We start from the raw sequence: 20,096 nt of genomic DNA, 5'->3' as shown, positions 1-20,096 counted from the left end.
CTGGTCTCGAATTTCAGATTGCTCAAGCAATCCTCCCACCTTAGCCTTTCAAAGTGCTAGGGTTCCAGGCGTGAGCCACCACACCCAGCCGAGATGTGCTAGGCTCTTGATTACAGTGATGGGTCTCTTTGACCCAAATATTTGCTGAGGTAGCTCAGTATATGTAGGTCTTTATTATTCTTCTATGTATTTAGCATGTTGTATTGACATGACTAATTTCATTCTACATCTTGCTACGCCCATACACCGTGGAGAGTATTTTGCATCCTCTCAAAAGGCCACCTCTGAGTCTGTCTGGAGTCCAGATCTTCCATGATGGCTCTCAGGTGTTCCTGTGTCTCCACATGGGTTTGCCTTGGGAGCTCCTGGCTCACGCATTTTGATTCTCAGAGCCCAGTTTCCACTGGTGGTACTGTGCCTGTATTCTCGATGGATCCTGGGCTACCACGGATGGGGCGCTGAATTCTGTTTTGATGGTGAATTCTGGAGATTGCTGCTAAGATGGTAATAGCCTGCACTCTCAGAGTTTGTTAGAGTGAAGAAGTCAACAATATTTCCAGTGGACAGTGGATAGGGCAGGTTGGGGAGAGCTGGTCTGTAGGCATTTTAAGTACAATTGACCCTTGATGAACCTGGATTTGAACTGCACCAGTCCACTAATATGTAGATTTTTTTTCAATCAAATTTACACCAAGTGTGCCTGCCTCTCCTGCCTCCCTTCCACCTCCTCCACCTCTTTTGCCTCTGCCACTCCTAAGACAGCAAGACCAACTCCCCCTCTTCCTCAGCCCTCTCAACATGAAGACAGCGAGGATGAAGATCTTTATGATGATCCACTTCCACTTAATGAATAGTAAGCACATTTTTCTTATAATTTTCTTAATATAATTTTCTTTTCTCTAGCTTCTTAGATTGTAAGAATACAGTATATCATACATATAACATATAACACCTGTGTTAATTGACTTTATGTTATTGGTAAGGCTTCTGGTCAACTGTAGGCTATTGGTGGTTAAGTTTTGGGGGACTCAAAAGCTATATGCATATTTGTCATTGCATAGGAGGTTGGCTTCTCTAACTGCTGAGCTGTTGAAAGGTCAACTGTACTGGCTGATATGGTTTGGCTTTGTGTCCCCACCCAGAATCTCATCTTGAATTATAATCCTATAATCCCCGTGTGTCATGGGAGGGACCCGATGGGAGGTGATTGAATCATGGGGGCGGTTTCCCCCCATGCTCTTCTCATGATAGTGAGGTATAGTTTCATAAGGGGCTTCCCCTTTCCCACTTGGCTCTCATTCTCTCTCCTGCTGCCCTGTGAAGAGGTGACTTACTTCTGCCATGATTGTAAGTTTCCTGAGGCCTCCCCAGCCATGCAGAACTGTGAGTCAGTTAAACCTCTTTCCTTTATAAATTACCCAGTATTAGGTATGTCCTTACAGCAGCACGAGAACAGACTAGTACACTGCCCAAGACAATCTGCTGGGCAGGAAACCAACAGTGAGAGAGTCTTGCAGAATCAGCGTTGGTACAGTATGTAGGCTAGGGACTGGATTGAATGCCTGTATCTCAAGGGTTTCAGCCAAACACATCTGCAAGGATAAGTATTTCTGCAGAACCTAGTAGAGTGCCTCATTGAAGTCTCAGCTTTAGCCATCCTCCAGTTCAGGGGTAGGAGGCTGTCAGCCGAATAAGAACTGTTCTTTCTGCTCATCCTCCTTCCTCTCTCGGCTTCTACCTGGTAAGGTCTGAAGCAGAAACTCAGGAGTTAGAGTGGAAGAGAACAAGAACACAGTCAACAAGAGCGTGACAACACTCTCTCCTCCAGTAGTGAGCAGCTGCCGATCACGAACTCTGAGCAGAGGAAAGGAAGCAGGAGTCCCAGCTTTAAAATTAAAATTTATGCGATGAGGCTGGGCATGGTGGCTCACGTCTGTAGTCCCAGCACTTTGGGAGGCCGAGGCAGGCAGATCCCTTGAGGTCAGAAGTTCCAGACCAGCCTGGCCAACACGGGGAAACCCTGTCTCTACTAAAAATACAAAAATGTAGCTGAGTGTGGTCGTGCACCTGTAATCCCAGCTACTCAGGAGGCTGAGGCAGGAGAATTGCTTTAACCTGGGAGGTGGAGGTTGCAGTGAGCCGAGATCATGCCACTGCACTCCATCCAGCCTGGGTGAGGGAGTGAGATTCCATCTCAAAAAAAAAATTATGTGATGAATAATATCTTGGACTGGATGGTTTTAATTTCCCCACCGAGACAATGTTTCATAACATGAGTGACAATAGGTTGTCTTTTATCTAAGAGCAGGCCAGAAAGTCATACATCCTGTCCAAGTTTTCAACCACAGGCAGGGCAAGATGAACTGGACTGAATATTTCTGATAAAAAAACTGTGGGAAATAAAAGACTGAATTAAAAAAAAAAACCTCTATATAACATAAATGCCCATTTTCTCCTGCCTCAGCCTCCTGGGTAGCTGGGATCACAGGCATGTGCCACTATGCCTGGCTAATTTTGTATTTTTAGTAGAGACAGTGTTTCTCCATGTTGGTCAGGCTGGTCTCGAACTCCCGACCTCAGGTGATCCACTCACCTTGGCCTCCCAAAGTGCTGGGATTACAGGTGTGAGCTACTGTGCCCAGCCTAAATGCCCATTTTCTTTCTTTTCTTTTGTTTTTCCTTTATTGTTTTGGAGACAGGGGTCTCAATACATTGTTCCAACTTCAATCCTCCTGCCTCAACCTCCCAAGTAGCTAGAAGATTGAGTTTTAAGCCACACACTGTGCTTGTTTAATGAACCAACTACATCTCCAGGTGAGGGTATTCAAGGTCATGGAACTGGTTCCTGGGCCCTTATTTTATAACTGATGCACGTGAGGGTTTATCTTACACTCATTTTGACATTTAATGCTCCTAATATTGGTGCCTCTATTAAAACACAGATGGTGCACATCCCATTTAAACCCAATTCAATATAATCATTGTTCGCCACATGCAAGTTGGAAACTAAGAGGAACAGAAAACTGACCAGAAGACCTAATGCTCGTCTTAGGAAGACACTCTTGGCTTTACTTCTTACCTTCACCAGAATGTCCTTTGCCTCCTTCTCCAGCCACCGTGGGTAAAAGGGATTGTCCATGCGGATGGAGTGGAAGAGCTCGTCCTCGTCCTGCCCGTGGAAAGGCGACTGACCAATCAGCATCTCATAAAGGAGAACCCCGAAGGACCACCAGTCCACAGAGTGGTTGTATTTCTGACCCAACAAGATCTGCACAACCAAAAGGCAGACACAAAATGAACAGGAATGAGGCTGAGGAGTGACAGCTCTTCCTGAGCGTCTCAAGGCCACTCCGTAAATGGTCGAGGATGGTGTGCAGTTGCAACAAAGATCACCCTGAAACGTATCTCTTGAGAAGCCAATGACTGGATGGCAGTGTCTAAACAATGCTGAAATTTTTGAGTTTGATTCTGAGTAAACACTTTTCAGTTTCAATTTGTACTTTTCCTCTGCTTTTAAAGAAACAATGAAACTATGCCATTAGTTTTTATTTTCCCATCAGTGACATGAGAACTTAGGTGGCAGATATTGGACCTAAGAGAGCTGGTATGTGTCTAAGTTCTTCAGCGGCTCTGGTGTGAGCCTGGAAACCAAGCTTACATGCTTTGCTGACTTGTACTGTCCTGAGTCTTTGCAGAAACTCTCTGTAGTAATCAGGCATTCAAAGAGGCCATCTGGACAATTCTCTTCCTTAAAGCCTCGCTATCTATGGCTGTTCAGTTCAGGGGGCACAACTCTAATCACCGATATGCAGAATCAAATTGTGTCCTGTGCCAGGAAAGAGAACCTAGGATAGCAAAGTGCTCAAATCTATGCCGGGTGCAGTGGCTCACCCCTGTAATCCCAGCACTTTGGGAGGCCGAGGCAGGTGGATCACCAGAGGTCAGGACTTTGAGACCAGCCTGGCCAACATGGTGAAACCCCATCTCTACTAAAAATACAAAAATTAACCAGGCATGGTGGTGGGTGCTTGTAATCCCAGCTACTCGGGAAGCTGAGGCAGGAGAATTGCTTGAACCTGGGAGGCAGAAGTTGTAGTGAGCCAAGATCATGCCAATGCACTCCAGCCTGGGCAACAAGAAAGAAACTCCATCTCAAAAACAAAAAACCCAAAGCACTCACATCTAGAAATGAAAGATCTCTAAGAGCTACCTACAGCTAGCTCGATAGCAGGGTCCGAGTCTATCTGTTAGGGAGGAGGATTTAAAGTCTGGAAGCCTACCTAACATTTTGAAAGATTCCTATCCTTTCACCAACCCACTCTTCTGGCAAAAAAAGCCTTTGTATGTTGACTTTCAATGAATTCCTTTTTGGACATTGGAAGGTAGAGGGCACGTGCCATTCTGCTCAGCGTCTGACATCCCAACAAACTGTGCCTAAGCTTCTCTGAGATGGTGCATGGTAGGACCCACCCATGGATGAAAGAAATAAGGAAAATGTGCTGGTGGGTAAATTACCAATAGAAATAAAACCAGTATGTAGAGGAGACAGCTGCACTTGCTTGCTCATTGCAGCGTCATTCACAATAGCCAAGATATGGACTCTAAGTGTCCATCAATGGATAAATGGATACAGAAACTGTGCTATATATACACAGGGGAGTATCAGCCCTGAAAAAGGAGAAAATCTCCTTTGGCAACAACATGGATGAAACTGGAAAACATTATATTGAGTGAAGCAAGCCAGGCACAGAAAAACAAATACTGCAAGATCTCATTTATATGTGAAACGTAAACACGGTGAACTCATAGAAGCTGAGAGTGGCAGTTGCCAGGGTCTGGGCAGAGGGTAGGGAGGAGGGATAGGGAAGGCGTTGAAGAAAATGTGATACATCCACAAAGTGGAATATTATTCAGCCTTAAAGGTGAAGGGAAACCTGTCACATGCTAGATGAGTGAACCTTGATAACACTATTCTAAGTGAAATAAGCCAGGCAAGGAAAGACGAATACTGAATGACTCCACTTACATAAGGTACCTTAAGTATTAACAGAGATTTTTGCCCTTAACTTTCAGGGACAAAAACCGTAATTACTTCTGCACCAACCTAATAGTTAAATTCTAGAGACAGGAAGTGGAATGGTGGCTGCCAGGAGCTGTAGGGAGGGGGAATAGGGAGCTAGTATTTAATGGGGACAGAGTTTTGGTTTTTCAAGATGAAAACCTTCTGGAGATTGATTGCACAACTATACAATACACTTAATTTTATTTATTTTTGAGATGGAGTCTCGCTCTGTCACCCAGGCTGGAGTGCAGTGGCACAATCTCGGCTCATTGCAACCTCTGCCTCCTGGGTTCAAGCGATTCTCCTGCCTCAGCCTCCTGAGTAGCTGGGATTACAGGTGCATACCACCATGCCCAGATAATTTTTGTATTTTTGGTAGAGACGGGGTTTCACCATGTTGATCAGGCTGGTCTCGATCTCCTGACCTCAAGTGATCCACTCGCCTTGGCCTCCAAAGTGCTGGGATTAACCGTACCTGGCACTATTTTTAACATTACTGAACTGTACACAAAAATAGTTCAGATGGTAAATTTCATGTTATGTGTATTTTCCCACAACTGAAAACAAAACCCTAGGACATAGTGGCACACAAAATTTTTTTAATGGAAAAGAGGGAAAAAAATCTTTGTCAATTCATGACTGCTGCTCCAAGGATGAGTTGCGGGCAAGTTGCTTTATTAGCCAAAACAAAATGGAGAAGGAATAATAGGATTGAGGCACTAAACTTAAAAGCAAGACAGTCGGACTCTCTAAAGCAAGACAGTTGGACTCTCTTGGGGATGAACATCTGTTCTACCTTGTAATGTGTTTGGGCTTAGCTGGGTGCAACTGTGAACAGACACACATAAATACACACACACACACACACACACGCAGAAGATATTTTGTTGTTGGCGCCACTCACATGAAATGGAATTTTTCTCTTCCTTCTTTAATGGGCCTTTGGAATGAGTGGCAGAATTGCAGCACTGATGGCCTTGAAAATGACACCACTATTCCAGCCATTCTCCCAGCACTTTGGGAGCACCCACTGAGGCCGGTGGATCACCTGAGGTCAGGAGTTTGAGACCAGCCTGGCCAACATGGTGAAACCCCGTCTCTACTAAAAACACAGAAATTAGCTGGGTGTGGTGGCGCATGCCTGTAATCCCAGCTACTCGGGAGGTGGAGGCAGGAGAATCGCTTGAACCCAGGAGGTGGAGGCTGTAGTGAGCCAAGATCATGCCTCTGCACTCCAGCCTAGGTGATAGAGCAAGACTCTGTCTCAAAAAAAAAAAAAAAAAAAAATTCCAGACATTCCAGTATTTTCTAGGAAAGCCACATGTTTTGATGTTGGTGAGGTTTTTTAGATGGAGCAGATTGATGTGCACGGCAACCCCATCCCTGACCCTCTGCTACCCTGGGGTCCATTCCTGGGAGACAGATCAGTACTAACTGAGGCCCAGGGGTGCTGTGAAGTGTCTCTAAGGCAGACTTACTAAACAAACAGAAGAACAACATCAACAGCAGCACGACAGTTTTGCTGGCCATATAAAACATCACAGACTCTACTTCTGGCTTAATCCTTTATTTGGGAGGACCCTTTAACCCTTCTTGTTTGTGAAAAACGGGAATCATATCTGGCCCGCTTTTTACAAGCTTCTTGTGAGATCCAATGAAAAATAGCAAAGTCAAGATGATTTGTCTGTGGCGCCAAGATGGCCGAATAGGAACAGCTCCGGTCCACAGCTCCCAGTGTGAGCGACCCAGAAGACGGGTGATTTCTGCATTTCCATCTGAGGTACTGGGTTCATCTCACCAGGGAGTGCCAGACAGTGGGTACAGGACGGTGGGTGCAGTGCACGGTGTGCGAGCCGAAGAAGCCGCGAGGCATTGCTTCACTTGGGAAGCACAAGGGGTCAGGGAGTTCCCTTTCCTAGTCAAAGAAAGGGGTGACAGATAGCACCTGGGAAAGCGGGCCACTCCCACCCTAATACTGCACTTTTCCGATGGGCTTAAAAAACGGCACACCAGGAGATTATATCCCGCATCTGGCTTGGAGTCTCACCCACAGAGTCTCGCTGATTGCTAGCACAGCAGTCTGAGATCAAACTGCGAGGCGGCAGCGAGGCTGGGGGAGAGGCGCCCGCCATTGCCCAGGCTTGATTAGGTAAACAAAGCAGCCAGGAAGCTCAAACTGGGTGGAGCCCACCACAGCTCAAGGAGGCCTGCCTGCCTCTGTAGGCTCCACCTCTAGGGGCAGGGCACAGACAAACAAAAAGACAGCAGTAACCTCTGCAGACTTAAGTGTCCCAGTCTGACAGCTTTGAAGAGAGTAGTGGTTCTCCCAGCATGCAGCTGGAGATCTGAGAATGGGCAGACTGCCTGCTCAAGTGGGTCCCTGACCCCTAAGCAGCCTAACTGGGAGGCACCCCCCTGTAGGGGCAGACTGACACCTGACATGGCCGGGTACTCCTCTGAGACAAAACTTCCAGAGGAACGATCAGACAGCAGCATTCGCGGTTCACGAAAATCCGCTGTTCTGCAGCCACCACTGCTGATACCCAGGCAAACACGGTCTGGAGTGGACCTCTAGCAAACTCCAACAGACCTGAACTGAGGGTCCTGTCTGTTAGAAGGAAAACTAACAAACAGAAAGGACAGCTACACCAAAAACCCATCTGTACATCACCATCATCAAAGACCAAAAATAAATAAAACCACAAAGATGAGGAAAAAACAGAGCAGAAAAACTGGAAACTCTAAAAAGCACAGCACCTCTCCTCCTCCAAAGGAACACAGTTCCTCACCAGCAATGGAACAAAGCTGGATGGAGAATGACTTTGACGAGTTCAGAGAAGAAGGCTTCATGCGATCAAACTACTCCAAGCTACAAGAGGAAATTCAAGCCAAAGGCAAAGAAGTTAAAAACTTTGAAAAAGAATTAGATGAATATATAACTAGAATAACCAATACAGAGAAGGGCTTAAAGGAGCTGATGGAGCTGAAAGCCAAGGCTCGAGAACTAGGTGAAGACTGCAGAAGCCTCAGGAGCCGATGTGATCAACTGGAAGAAAGGGTATCAGTGATGGAAGATAAAATGAATGTAATGAAGCGAGAAGGGAAGTCTAGAGAAAAAAGAATAAAGGCAAACAAACAAAGCCTCCAAGAAATATGGGACTATGTGAAAAGACCAAATCTACGTCTGATTGGTGTACCTGAAAGTGACAGGGAGAATGGAACCAAGTTGGAAAACACTCTGCAGGATATTGTCCAGGAGAACTTCCCCAATCTAGCAAGGCAGGCCAACATTCAGATTCAGGAAATACAGAGAACACCACAAAGATACTCCTCGAGAAGAGCAACTCCAAGACACATAATTGTCAGATTCACCAAAGTTGAAATGAAGGAAAAAATGTTAAGAGCAGCCAGAGGGAAAGGTCGGGTTACCCACAAAGGGAAGCCCATCAGACTAACAGCTGATCTCTCGGCAGAAACTCTACAAGCCAGAAGAGAGTGGGGGCCAATATTCAACATTCTTAAAGAAATTTTCAACCAAGAATTTCATATCCAGCCAAACTAAGCTTCATAAGTGAAGGAGAAATAAAATACTTTACAGATCAGCAAATGCTGAGAGATTTTGTCACCACCAGGCCTGCCCTAAAAGAGCTCCTGAAGGAAATACTAAACATGGAAAGGAACAACTGGTACCAGCCATGGCAAAATAATTCCAAATTGTAAAGACCATCGAGGCTAGGAAGAAACTGCATCAACTAACGAGCAAAATAACCAGCTAAATAACGAGCAAAATAACCATAATGACAGGATCAAATTCCCACATAACAATATTAACTTTAAATGTAAATGGACTAAATGCTCCAATTAAAAGACACAGACTGGCAAATTGGATAAAGAGTCAAGACCCATCTGTGTGCTGTATTCAGGAAACCCATCTCACGTGCAGAGACACAAATAGGCTCCAAATAAAGGGATGGAGGAAGATCTCCCAAGCTAATGGAAAACAAAAAAAGGCAGGGGTTGCAATCCTAGTCTCTGATAAAACAGACTTTAAACCAACCAAGATCAAAAGAGACAAAGAAGGCCATTACATAATGGTAAAGGGATCAATTCAACAAGAAGAGCTAACTATCCTAAATATATATGCACCCAATACAGGAGCACCCAGATTCATAAAACAAGTCCTGAGTGACCTACAAAGAGACTTAGACTCCCACACAATAATAATGGGAGATTTTAACAGCCCACTGTCAACATTAGACAGATCAATGAGACAGAAAGGTAACAAGGATACCCAGGAATTGAACTCAGCTCTGCACCAAGCAGACCTAATAGACATCTACAGAACTCTCCACCCCAAATCAACAGAATATATATTTTTTTCAGCACCACACCACACCTATTCCAAAATTGACCACATAGTTGGAAGTAAAGCTCTCCTCAGCAAATGTAAAAGAACAGAAATTATAACAAACTGTCTCTCAGACCACAGTGCAATCAAACTAGAACTCAGGATTAAGAAACTCACTCAAAACCGCTCAACTACATGGAAACTGAACAACCTGCTCCTGAATGACTACTGGGTACATAAAGAAATGAAGGCAGAAATAAAGATGTTCTTTGAAACCAACGAGAACAAAGACACAACATACCAGAATCTCTGGGACACATTCAAAGCAGTGTGTAGAGGGAAATTTATAGCAGTAAATGCCCACAAGAGAAAGCAGGAAAGATCCAAAATTGACACCCTAACATCACAATTAAAAGAACTAGAAAAGCAAGAGCAAACACATTCAAAAGCTAGCAGAAGTCTAGAAATAACTAAAATCAGAGCAAAACTGAAGGAAACAGAGACACAAAAAACCCTTCAAAAAATTAATGAATCCAGGAGCTGGTTTTTTGAAAAGATCAACAAAATTGATAGACTACTAGCAAGACTAACAAAGAAGAAAAGAGAGAAGAATCAAATAGATGCAATAAAAAATGAAAAAGGGGATATCACCACGGATCCCACAGAAATACAATCTACCATCAGAGAATACTACAAACACCTCTACGCAAATAAACTAGAAAATCTAGAAGAAATGGATAAATTCCTCAACATATACACCCTCCCAAGACTAAACCAGGAAGAAGTTGAATCTCTGAATAGACCAATAACAGGCTCTGAAATTGTGGCAATAATCAATAGCTTACCAACCAAAAAGAGTCCAGGACCTGATGGATTCACAGCCGAATTCTACCAGAGGTACAAGGAGGAACTGGTACCATTCCTTCTGAAACTATTCCAATCTATAGAAAATGAAGGAATCCTCCCTAACACATTTTATGAGGCCAGCATCGTCCTGATACCAAAGCCTGGCAGAGACATAACCAAAAAAGAGAATTTCAGACCAATATCCTTGATGAACATTGATGCAAAAATCCTCAATAAAATACTGGCAAACCGAATCCAGCAGCACATCAAAAAGCCTATCCACCATGATCAAGTGGGCTTCATCCCTGGGATGCAAGGCTGGTTCAACATACGCAAATCAACAAATGTAATCCAGCATATAAACAGAACCAAAGACAAAAACCACATGATTATCTCAATAGATGCAGAAAAGGCCTTTGACAAAATTCAACAACCCTTCATGCTAAAAACTCTCTCTCAATAAATTAGGTACTGATGGGACGTATCTCAAAATAATAAGAGCTATCTATGGCAAACCCACAGCCAATATCATACTGAATGGGCAAAAACTGGAAGCATTCCCTCTGAAAACTGGCACAAGACAGGGATGCCCTCTCTCACCACTCCTATTCAACATAGTGTTGGAAGTTCTGGCCAGGGCAATTAGGCAGGAGAAGGAAATAAAGGGTATTCAATTAGGAAAAGAGGAAGTCAAATTGTCCCTGTTTGCAGATGACATGATTGTATATCTAGAAAACCCCATTGTCTCAGCCCAAAATCTCCTTAAGCTGATAAGCAACTTCAGCAAAGTCTCAGGATACAAAATCAATGTACAAAAATCACAAGCATTCTTATATACCAATAACAGACAAACAGAGAGCCAAATCATGAGTGAACTCCCATTCACAATTGCTTCAAAGAGAATAAAATACCTAGGAATCCAACTTACAAGGGATGTGAAGGACCTCTTCAAGGAGAACTACAAACCACTGCTCAATGAAATAAAAGAGGATACAAGCAAATGGACAAACATTCCATGCTCATGGGTTGAAGAATCAATATCGTGAAAATGGCCATACTGCCCAAGGTAATTTATAGATTCAATGCCATCCCCATCAAGCTACCAATGACTTTCTTCACAGAATTGGAAAAAACTACTTTAAAGTTCATATGGAACCAAAAAAGAGCCCGCATCGCCAAGTCAATCCTAAGCCAAAAGAACAAAGCTGCAGGCATCATGCTACCTGACTTCAAACTATACTACAAGGCTACAGTAACCAAAACAGCATGGTACTGGTACCAAAACAGAGATATAGACCAATGGAACAGAACAGAGCCCTCAGAAATAATGCTGCATATCTACAACTATCTGATCTTTGACAAACCTGACAAAAACAAGAAATGGGGAAAGGATTCCCTATTTAATAAATGGTGCTGGGAAAACTGGCTATCCATATGTAGAAAGCTGAAACTGGATCCCTTCCTTACACCTTATACAAAAATCAATTCAAGATGGATTAAAGACCTACATGTTAGACCTAAAACCATAAAAACCCTAGAAGAAAACCTAGGCATTACCATTGAGGACATAGGCATGGGCAAGGACTTCATGTCTAAAACACCAAAAGCAATGGCAACAAAAGCCAAAATTGACAAACAGGATCTAATTAAACTAAAGAGCTTCTGCACAGCAAAAGAAATTACCATCAGAGTGAACAGGCAACCCACAAAATGGGAGAAAATTTTCGGAACCTACTCATCTGACAAAGGGCTAATATCCAGAATCTACAATGAACTCAAACAAATTTACAAGAAAAAAACAACCCCATCAAAAAGTGGGCAAAGGACATGCACAGACACTTCTCAAAAGAAGGCATTTATGCAGCCAAAAAACACATGAAAAAATGCTCATCATCACTGGCCATCAGAGAAATGCAAATCAAAACCACAGTGAGATACCATCTCACACCAGTTAGAATGGCCATCATTAAAAAGTCAGGAAACAACAGGTGCTGGAGAGGATGTGGAGAAATAGGAACACTTTTACACTGTTGGTGGGACTGTAAACGAGTTCAACCATTGTGAAAGTCAGTGTGGGGATTCCTCAGGGATCTAGAACTAGAAGTACCATTTGACCCAGCCATCCCATTACTGGGTATATACCCAAAGGAGTATAAATCATGCTGCTATAAAGACACATGCACACGTATGTTTATTGCGGCACTATTCACAATAGTAAAGACTTGGAACCAACCCAAATGTCCAACAACAATAGACTGGATTAAGAACATGTGGCATATATACACCATGGAATACTATGCAGCCATAAAAAATGATGAGTTCATGTCCTTTGTAGGGACATGGATGAAACTGGAAATCATCATTCTCAGGAAACTATTGCAAGGACAAAAAACCAAACACCACATGTTCTCACTCATAGGCGGGAATTGAGCAATGAGAACACATGGACACAGGAAGGGGAACATCACACTCCGGGGACTGTTGTGGGGTGGGGGAGGGACAGCATTAGGAGATATACCTAAAGCTAAATGATGAGTTAATGGGTGCAGCACACCAACATGGCACATGTATACATATGTAACAAACCTGCACATTGTGCACATGTACCCTAAAACTTAAAGTATAATAATAAACAAAACAAAACTTTGATTTTCAGGGGCGAAAGAAGCAATGGCATGCGGCCAGGGCATGCTGAGGTGGGAGCAGCCTGTCATTGCATTCCTACCTCCGGGGCGATGTAGTCGGGTGTCCCACAGAAGGTATTCGTCTTGGCATCTCCTAGCATGTTCTCCTTGCACATTCCAAAATCTGCGATCTTGATATGTCCATCTTTGTCTAACAGGATGTTATCTAGCTTCAGGTCCCTGAAAAACAAAAGCGAAGCAAATCTCACATTAATAAATATAATTTGGTTAACATAAAATTCCATAGGAGGCGAGGGAGTTTATCTTATTGCAGCCTGAGAGGGGCTCACGAGAGGCGCTTACGTATCTATCCATTTGCACACCAAGTAGGGTGTAGACAAAGCAGATTCTGCAAGGGCACTCTGGCTGCTGTGGATTCTTTCTCTGATTTACCAAAGGGTGCAGCTCAGTATAAGGAGGACAGAGCACCCATAACCATTGGGGACCCTTGATCCCAGGACTTTCCTGAGGGTAATGATGGAGGAAAACCTAAAAAATATACTTACTATATGCCATTTTCTACACATTTGTGAATGAATTGTACTGCACCTAATTCCAAGTCCAGTTGATGAAGCTTGTTCCTAACTAATACTGAATCCCTTGAGAACCAGAATCCATCCAACACCAGTATGTCATGCCAACAAATTTCTGTTTCCTTGGAGAACTAGTATCCTCTTAAAATAACCCATTCCATTCTTGGGGAAATGTAACTGATAAAATTTTTTAAAAAACAATTAACCGAACTTTGCTTCCCTGTGATGTCACCTATTGGTCCAAGGGGGCTTTCTACTGTTATCATGTGTGACACCCCAAATATTTGAAAAAAATGACATCAAGTTTTCTCTTCTCTCACCAAGATCAGGGACTTCGCTCCTTATGACGTGGTTTTCACACCCTTTTGACCATGTACCACAGCTGCGTAAGATGTGGCCGCTGGGAGAAACCGGATGAAGGGCAAACATTCTGGCCTCTACCTTCCAAATGTCTTGAATTTGTCAGTTTTCTTCTTGAAACATGGTGCCAAGAATGAAGCCAGAATCTTCCAGAGAGACAATCTGATTGGTGTAGGTTACAGTGGCACCCAGAGCTCCATTACCATCCTCTTGCCTTTTGCCACAGTGGACTAAGATCCCGCACCATATTTTTCATAGTTTCATCACAATAATGCCCAATATTGAGTTTATTGTAAACTAAAACCTTCAGGTGTTTTTTTTTTATTTCCTATACGAAGTGCCATTATCCCCGTTTCTTCTCATTCTGTAGTTGTGAAATTGATTTTTTAAAGATAATTCAGGTGCTTCTCTTGATATCAGTTTTGTTTTTTTTTTTTTTTTTTTTTTCTGTGAGATGAGGTCTTTCCCCGTCATCCAGGCTGGAGTGCAGTGACATGATGTCAGTTCACTGCAGCCTCAACCTCTTGAGGTCAAGCAATCCTCCCACCTCAGACTCTTGACCACATGTGTGCCATCGCCATGCCTGGCTAATTTTTTAAATTTTTTGTAGAGACAAGGTCTCACTATGTTGCCAAGGCTGGTCATGAACTCCTGACATTAAGCAATCCTTCTGCCTCAGACTATCAAAATGCTGGGAGTATAGGCGTGAGCCACTGCGCCTGGCCAGCTCTGAGGGATCTAGGTCAATATGGGAAAGGTTCTGAAAGGCTGCCATGTGAAGCCAGCCCTCCATGGGGGTGAGGAAGGAGTGCCAAGGAAGATCAGCGAGGACCCCTGGAGCCAGCTGGAGAGGGCAGAGAACACAGAGGCCCAGGGTGTTCTGAGGCATGTCACGCTTACACCCCATGGGGCGTGAGGACCCAGGGGAGAACTTCAGAGTCCACAGCCCGCTCATGTCTCTGCAAGCTTTCATCTGTCAGAGGAGAAGCAGGCCATCACGGCATCAAGCAGAAGAGAACATCCAGGGGCACCCTTTCATTCCATCATGAGGTCAACGGAGGCAAAGCTTTTCTATTTGGAAGAGGTGGAGCGGGCATCACAGTTGGCTTCCCAATCCCAGCATTACGGCCGGCTGGCTCCACCTCACCATTTCCCCTCTGGGAGCCTCCAAGACTCATCCAAGGAACAGGGACCGTGATGCTTGCCTCGCTTGTCTCATGGGGTCCTGTGACGTCCAGTGAGATAATCAAGTGAAAGCATAGAAAGTGGCTTCAAACACATGGGTTTGGCACAGTTTTATCGTCAATAATATACAATCTTAAGGTTCCTCTTAGTTCTAATACTCTAAGATTGGAAGTTCTAGATTCTTCTTTCCACATCTGCATACTTTCCGGCTCTGTGTTTTCACATTTGACCCAAACCAGGGCTTACGACATCTTTGAAGATGCCGTTGATTTTATGGTTCCTCTGGCAGATGGTGAGTGACGCCACCACACCTGCTTCTCCACATCTCATGCTTTTCATCGACTAACAGCAGCCTTGCCCCTGAAGCTGGATGCACCTGTTGAATATTCCTCTATTTTCCTATTGCTGTGCCTTTCCTGGAGTCACTTCTTCCATCTGCAAAGCCTCTTCCCCTCTAAAAAGTCTACCTTCACAGAAGAATTTTTGTTTGCCATCTCCCCTACTTAAGTCTGGTGATATATATTTTTCCTTTCAGCACTTGCACTTTTAATTGGAATCACATTCACTTGGACATTTTTAGAATGTACAGCTTGTGTCTTTTCATCTGTTCATCCATTCATCATCCATCCATTCTGCCTCTGAAGAAACCCCAGAAAGTGGCTTATCAGGTTTCTGGGGTTTGGGACTTCTCTATGTTTAGTACCCACTGCCATGCTTGACAAAGACCTGCACATCCAGAGCACATATGGTCTGTGATACCAGCTGTGTGGGTGGAATGGTGGCCCCCAGAAGATATGTCTAGGTATGTTCATGTCCTAACACCCAGAACCTTGTGGATGTGACCTTATTTGGAAAAAGGGTCTTTGCAGATGTAATTAAGTTAAAGATACCAAGGTGAGATTATCCTTGATTATGGAGGTGGGCCCTAAATCCATCAAGTGTTCTTAGAAAAGACAGATGAGGCCAAGAGAAGGCCGTGGGAAGACAGAGGCAGAGACTGGGTGATGCAGCCACAAGCCAAGGAATGCCTGCAGCCACCAGAGGCTGGCAAAGCGAGGGCTTGGTGGGGGCATGGCCCTGACCACATCTTGCTTCCAAATGTCTAGCTTCTAGAATAAGCCACCAAATTTGGGGTAATTTCTTATGGCAGCTTTTCAAAACTAATGTATCAGTTTTGTGAACAAATTCAGAAAGTTATTATCCTATGAGGTCAAAAGAAAGAAATGAATTGAATCCTTTTAATTCAGTTGCCAAATTAAAAGTTTAGATAAGTCAAATTACACACAGACAGTTGAATAATTTCTTACTATTCAACTTATTATAAGGCAACTTATTTCTTATTATGCAGCAGGCCAGTCTTAAAGCCAACACACTTGTCTGGTGACCTATCCTCAGTTACAACTATTTGGTGATGACTTTCAAGGGTCTCCTGCAACCTAATAAGCACAAAAAATCAACTCAGTTTTTTTTTCCTGTTGGTGCCTAAGAAGGCTTAAAGAACATAACTTCCATGCATGGGCAGGGTAAGACTCGAAAATGGGTACAACTTGTTGTGATAGTAAAGCCACTTATGGACATCTATTGCTTTTTTTGTTCTGAGTGTTAATAATTTACATGGTGACATGATAGAAAGAAGCTTTGTGACATAGGGAAATAAAATGCACCAAGGCATGTGGGCTTAGGTTTCATGGGGTCCCTTCCAGTCTAAGATCTCTGTCTCTCTCTCTTTCCCCAGCCTTCCTAATTTTTATTCTTACCTCACATTTATTTTTTTTTTTTTTTACTTTTTAAATTTTTTGAGATGGACTGTCGCACTGTTGCCCAGGCTGGAGTGCAGTGGCGTGATCTCGGCTCACTGCAACCTCCGCCTAACAGGTTCAAACGATTCTTGTGCCTCAGCCTCCAGAGTAGCTGGGATTACAGGCACGGGCCACTACACCCAGCTAATTTTTGTATTTTTAGTAGAGACGGGATTTTGTCATGTTGGCCAGGCTGGTTTCCAACTCCTAACCCCAGGTGATCCGTCTGACTTGGCCTCCCAAAGTGCTGGGATTTACAGGTGTGAGCCACTGTGCCCACCCCCTTTATTTATCTCCCCATCCATCACCATCCATCTATCCATCCAACCATCTGTTCATCCATCATCCATCGCTCCATCTGTTCATCCATTAGTCTGTTCAATTTACCCATCACCCATCCATTCATACCCATCCATCCATCCAACCATCTGTTCATCCATCCATCATCCATCCATCCATCCATCTGTTCATCCATTCGTCATCCATCATTTATCCATCCATCCATCCATCTGTTCATCCATTCGTCATCCATCATTTATCCATCCATCCATCCACACCCATCCATCCATCCATCCATCTGTTCATCTATCCATTGTCCATCCATCCATCCACACCCATCCAACATCCATCCATCATCCATCCATCCATCTGTTCATCCATTCCTCATCCATCCATCATTTATCCATCGTCCATCCATCCACATACATCCATTCATCCATCCATCCATCTGTTCATCCATTCATCATTCATCCATCATTTATCCATCCATCCATCCATTCATCCATCCATCCATCTGTTCATCCATTCATCATTCATCCATCGTTTGTCCATCCATTCAACCAGCCACACCCATCCATCCATCCAAATATCTGTTCATCCATTCATCATCCATTCACCCAACCATCTGCACCCATCCATTATCCATCCATCCGTCTATCCATCCACCCCACACAGTTTAGTCCGTGCCTAGGCACAGAAATATTTTAGATATATTGCAGGCCTTACACATATAAAGAAAAATTAAAAAAATTCTGATAAGGGTTTTTAAATAATATTCTGGTGAGTACTTCTCAATTTTCTGAATATTAAAAAAGTATAAAACAGCTTCTTAATCTATGATTTTGTAGATAGACCAAAAAAATTACATTCAAAGAGGCTGCTTAAGAATACTTACTTCTCAATCCTCCCCTAAGCCTTTAGTTCTGTGGCTCCAAATAGGGCAACCCTCACTTGACTGCACCCTCAGAAAATGGAGAGGTCCTTCCCCGTTAAGTGAATTCTGCACTCGGTAAGCACCAAAGCTTCAATACTAATTATCTGGTCTCCAGCAGCTCAGCCATCCTCCTCACTAGATCCTTTCTTTTTCTTCCTTTCTATTCTTCCTCCTAATCTGCAGTGAGTTGGAAACCTGATAGTAAGTTTGTAAAGATTTGTATGTTAAATAAATGTCAACTACATTTTGAGAAAGGAAGTGAGGAGATTGAGGTACAATTGCATCAATCTAAGAGCTTGGACAGAAGAATGTGAAATGATGTCATACAGCAGAGAAGGAGAAAATTCCATAAGCATTTCTAGGTGGCTCAAAGCAAAGACAAGCAAAAATAAGAGGTATGAAGGGGACAAAAGAGAAAGAAACCATAAGATAAGCTAAGAAAGAGAAAATAGGGCAGTGAAAATGGGAGAAGGAAGGTGAAAGAAGGAATTCAAGTGAGAACCAGCGTAAAGGACAGAATGGGCTCAGCACTTTCCTGCTTTTGAGACTGGAATGTCTTCCTTGGTTGTAAGTCATCATCCGTGTAATCACTGTGGGCAGGAGACCTATGTGTGGAGCTTCCTCCCACGAAATCACATGGGCTGTCTCGCAGCACTCGATGCAATGATTAAATTAACTGAGCCAGGAAAGCCGATATCTTAGCATTTGTTTCCACAAAGCAAAATTTACCTGTAGACTATTCCTTTGGAATGAAGGAATTGCAGACCAAGAATGATTTCAGCGGCATAAAACCTGGGGGAAAGAGAACCAAGGTTCAACATGAATGTAGTCACGGAACAAAATAAAATCCCAAACCCAGACTGACCTTTTTCTGACATGCTGTGTAGGGCTAAATGGCATACACACATAACTCTGTTGAATCCTAACAAGGAAGATGTTGTCCATTCATTCTACACATAAGAAAGTGGAGGCTCAGACACCTCCAGCCTCAGTCCTAACAGCATAAAACAGAGCTGGCATCTTAAGTGAGTCCTGCCTGTATCTAGTACTTGTTCTTATATTTTAAACAATAATGCTCACATTGTCATTTTTTTGTTTTTGCTATTGCTAATAAAACATACACAGACATTAAAAGTAATAGTATAGGCCAGGTACGGTGGCTCACGCCTGTAATCCTAGCACTTTGGGAGGCCCAAGCAGGTGGATCACTTGAGATGAGGAGTTCCAGACCAGCGTGGGCAACATGGTGAAACACCGTCTCTAGTAAAAACACAAAAATCAGCAGGGCGTGGTGTTGGGCGCCTGTAGCCCCATCTACCCAGGAAGCTGAGGCTTGATAATCACTTGAACCTGGGAGGCAGAGGTTGCAGTGAGCTGAGATCACACCACTGCACTCCAGCCTGGGCGACAGAGCAAGACTCTGACTCAAAAAAAAAAAAAAAAAAAAAAAGTAATGGTATAGATAATAGGCAAATAATTTCTCCCTTTGTTCTAAACTCTGGTTGGCACCCATAGACCTGTATGCACCATTCTGAATAGAACTGGCTGGTTTATTTTCGAACTGAGAGCCTTTAGCCTGGGCAACACTTACAGCCCATGAGGTGGAAAAGAGGATATTAGCAGATGCAAGATAAGTTACACTTCATCTTCAATGGTGACAAGGTTAAAGGAAATGAGTTTACCCCATCACTGGTGGGATTAAGGTCGGATATGAGACAGCTTCCTGGAAGGGAAGTTTGCTGGATCTTGTGGAAGAATGCAAAATTCTCCTTCCTGGAAGGCATTTAGGACAGGATGGATAGCGTGGGTCCGGGCTGGCTGGAGACGACAGTGGATTAAGTGAATCCTTTCTAGCATGAAAAATGCCCGATGATTTCTCTGCTGCAGAAATCCAGTAAAATTACCTTTGGGTGCATTGCTGAGGTTTCCCAGAGGCAATGAGCTCAGCAGAGTGCTACCCACTAGATGTGATAAACAGCCATTCCAGCCAGGGTTTTTATAGGAGCTGGCGGACCAAATCCATTTCTCAACCCACTTCAACCTAAACCACTCAACGTGTTCGTGCA

At 43.6% G+C, this 20,096-nt stretch overlaps 1 protein-coding gene and 1 long non-coding RNA gene across 2 annotated transcripts in view; one reads left to right on the top strand and one right to left on the bottom strand.

Annotated features, from left to right (window-relative positions):
* Positions 1-20,096, bottom strand: part of PRKCQ (protein kinase C theta) — a 153,950-nt gene that overhangs the window by 12,600 nt on the left and 121,254 nt on the right. Inside the window, exons 14-16 of the mRNA XM_003257616.3 lie at positions 18,760-18,822; positions 12,982-13,120; positions 3,080-3,268 (exon numbers count right to left, since the gene is read on the bottom strand). Of these exons, the coding sequence (XP_003257664.1) occupies positions 3,080-3,268; positions 12,982-13,120; positions 18,760-18,822 (391 nt within the window). The remainder of the gene's footprint in view (positions 1-3,079; positions 3,269-12,981; positions 13,121-18,759; positions 18,823-20,096) is intronic.
* Positions 104-3,493, top strand: LOC115836736. The gene is made up of 2 exons (XR_004031773.1): positions 104-853; positions 3,113-3,493. It is a non-coding gene; the product is annotated as an uncharacterized LOC115836736 (long non-coding RNA).

The sequence above is a fragment of the Nomascus leucogenys genome, chromosome 9 (assembly GCF_006542625.1).
Source record: "Nomascus leucogenys isolate Asia chromosome 9, Asia_NLE_v1, whole genome shotgun sequence".
Classification (NCBI taxonomy): Eukaryota; Metazoa; Chordata; class Mammalia; order Primates; family Hylobatidae; genus Nomascus; species Nomascus leucogenys.
Note: the sequence above shows the minus strand (reverse complement) of the source record. Positions and strands in the feature narration are given on the sequence as shown.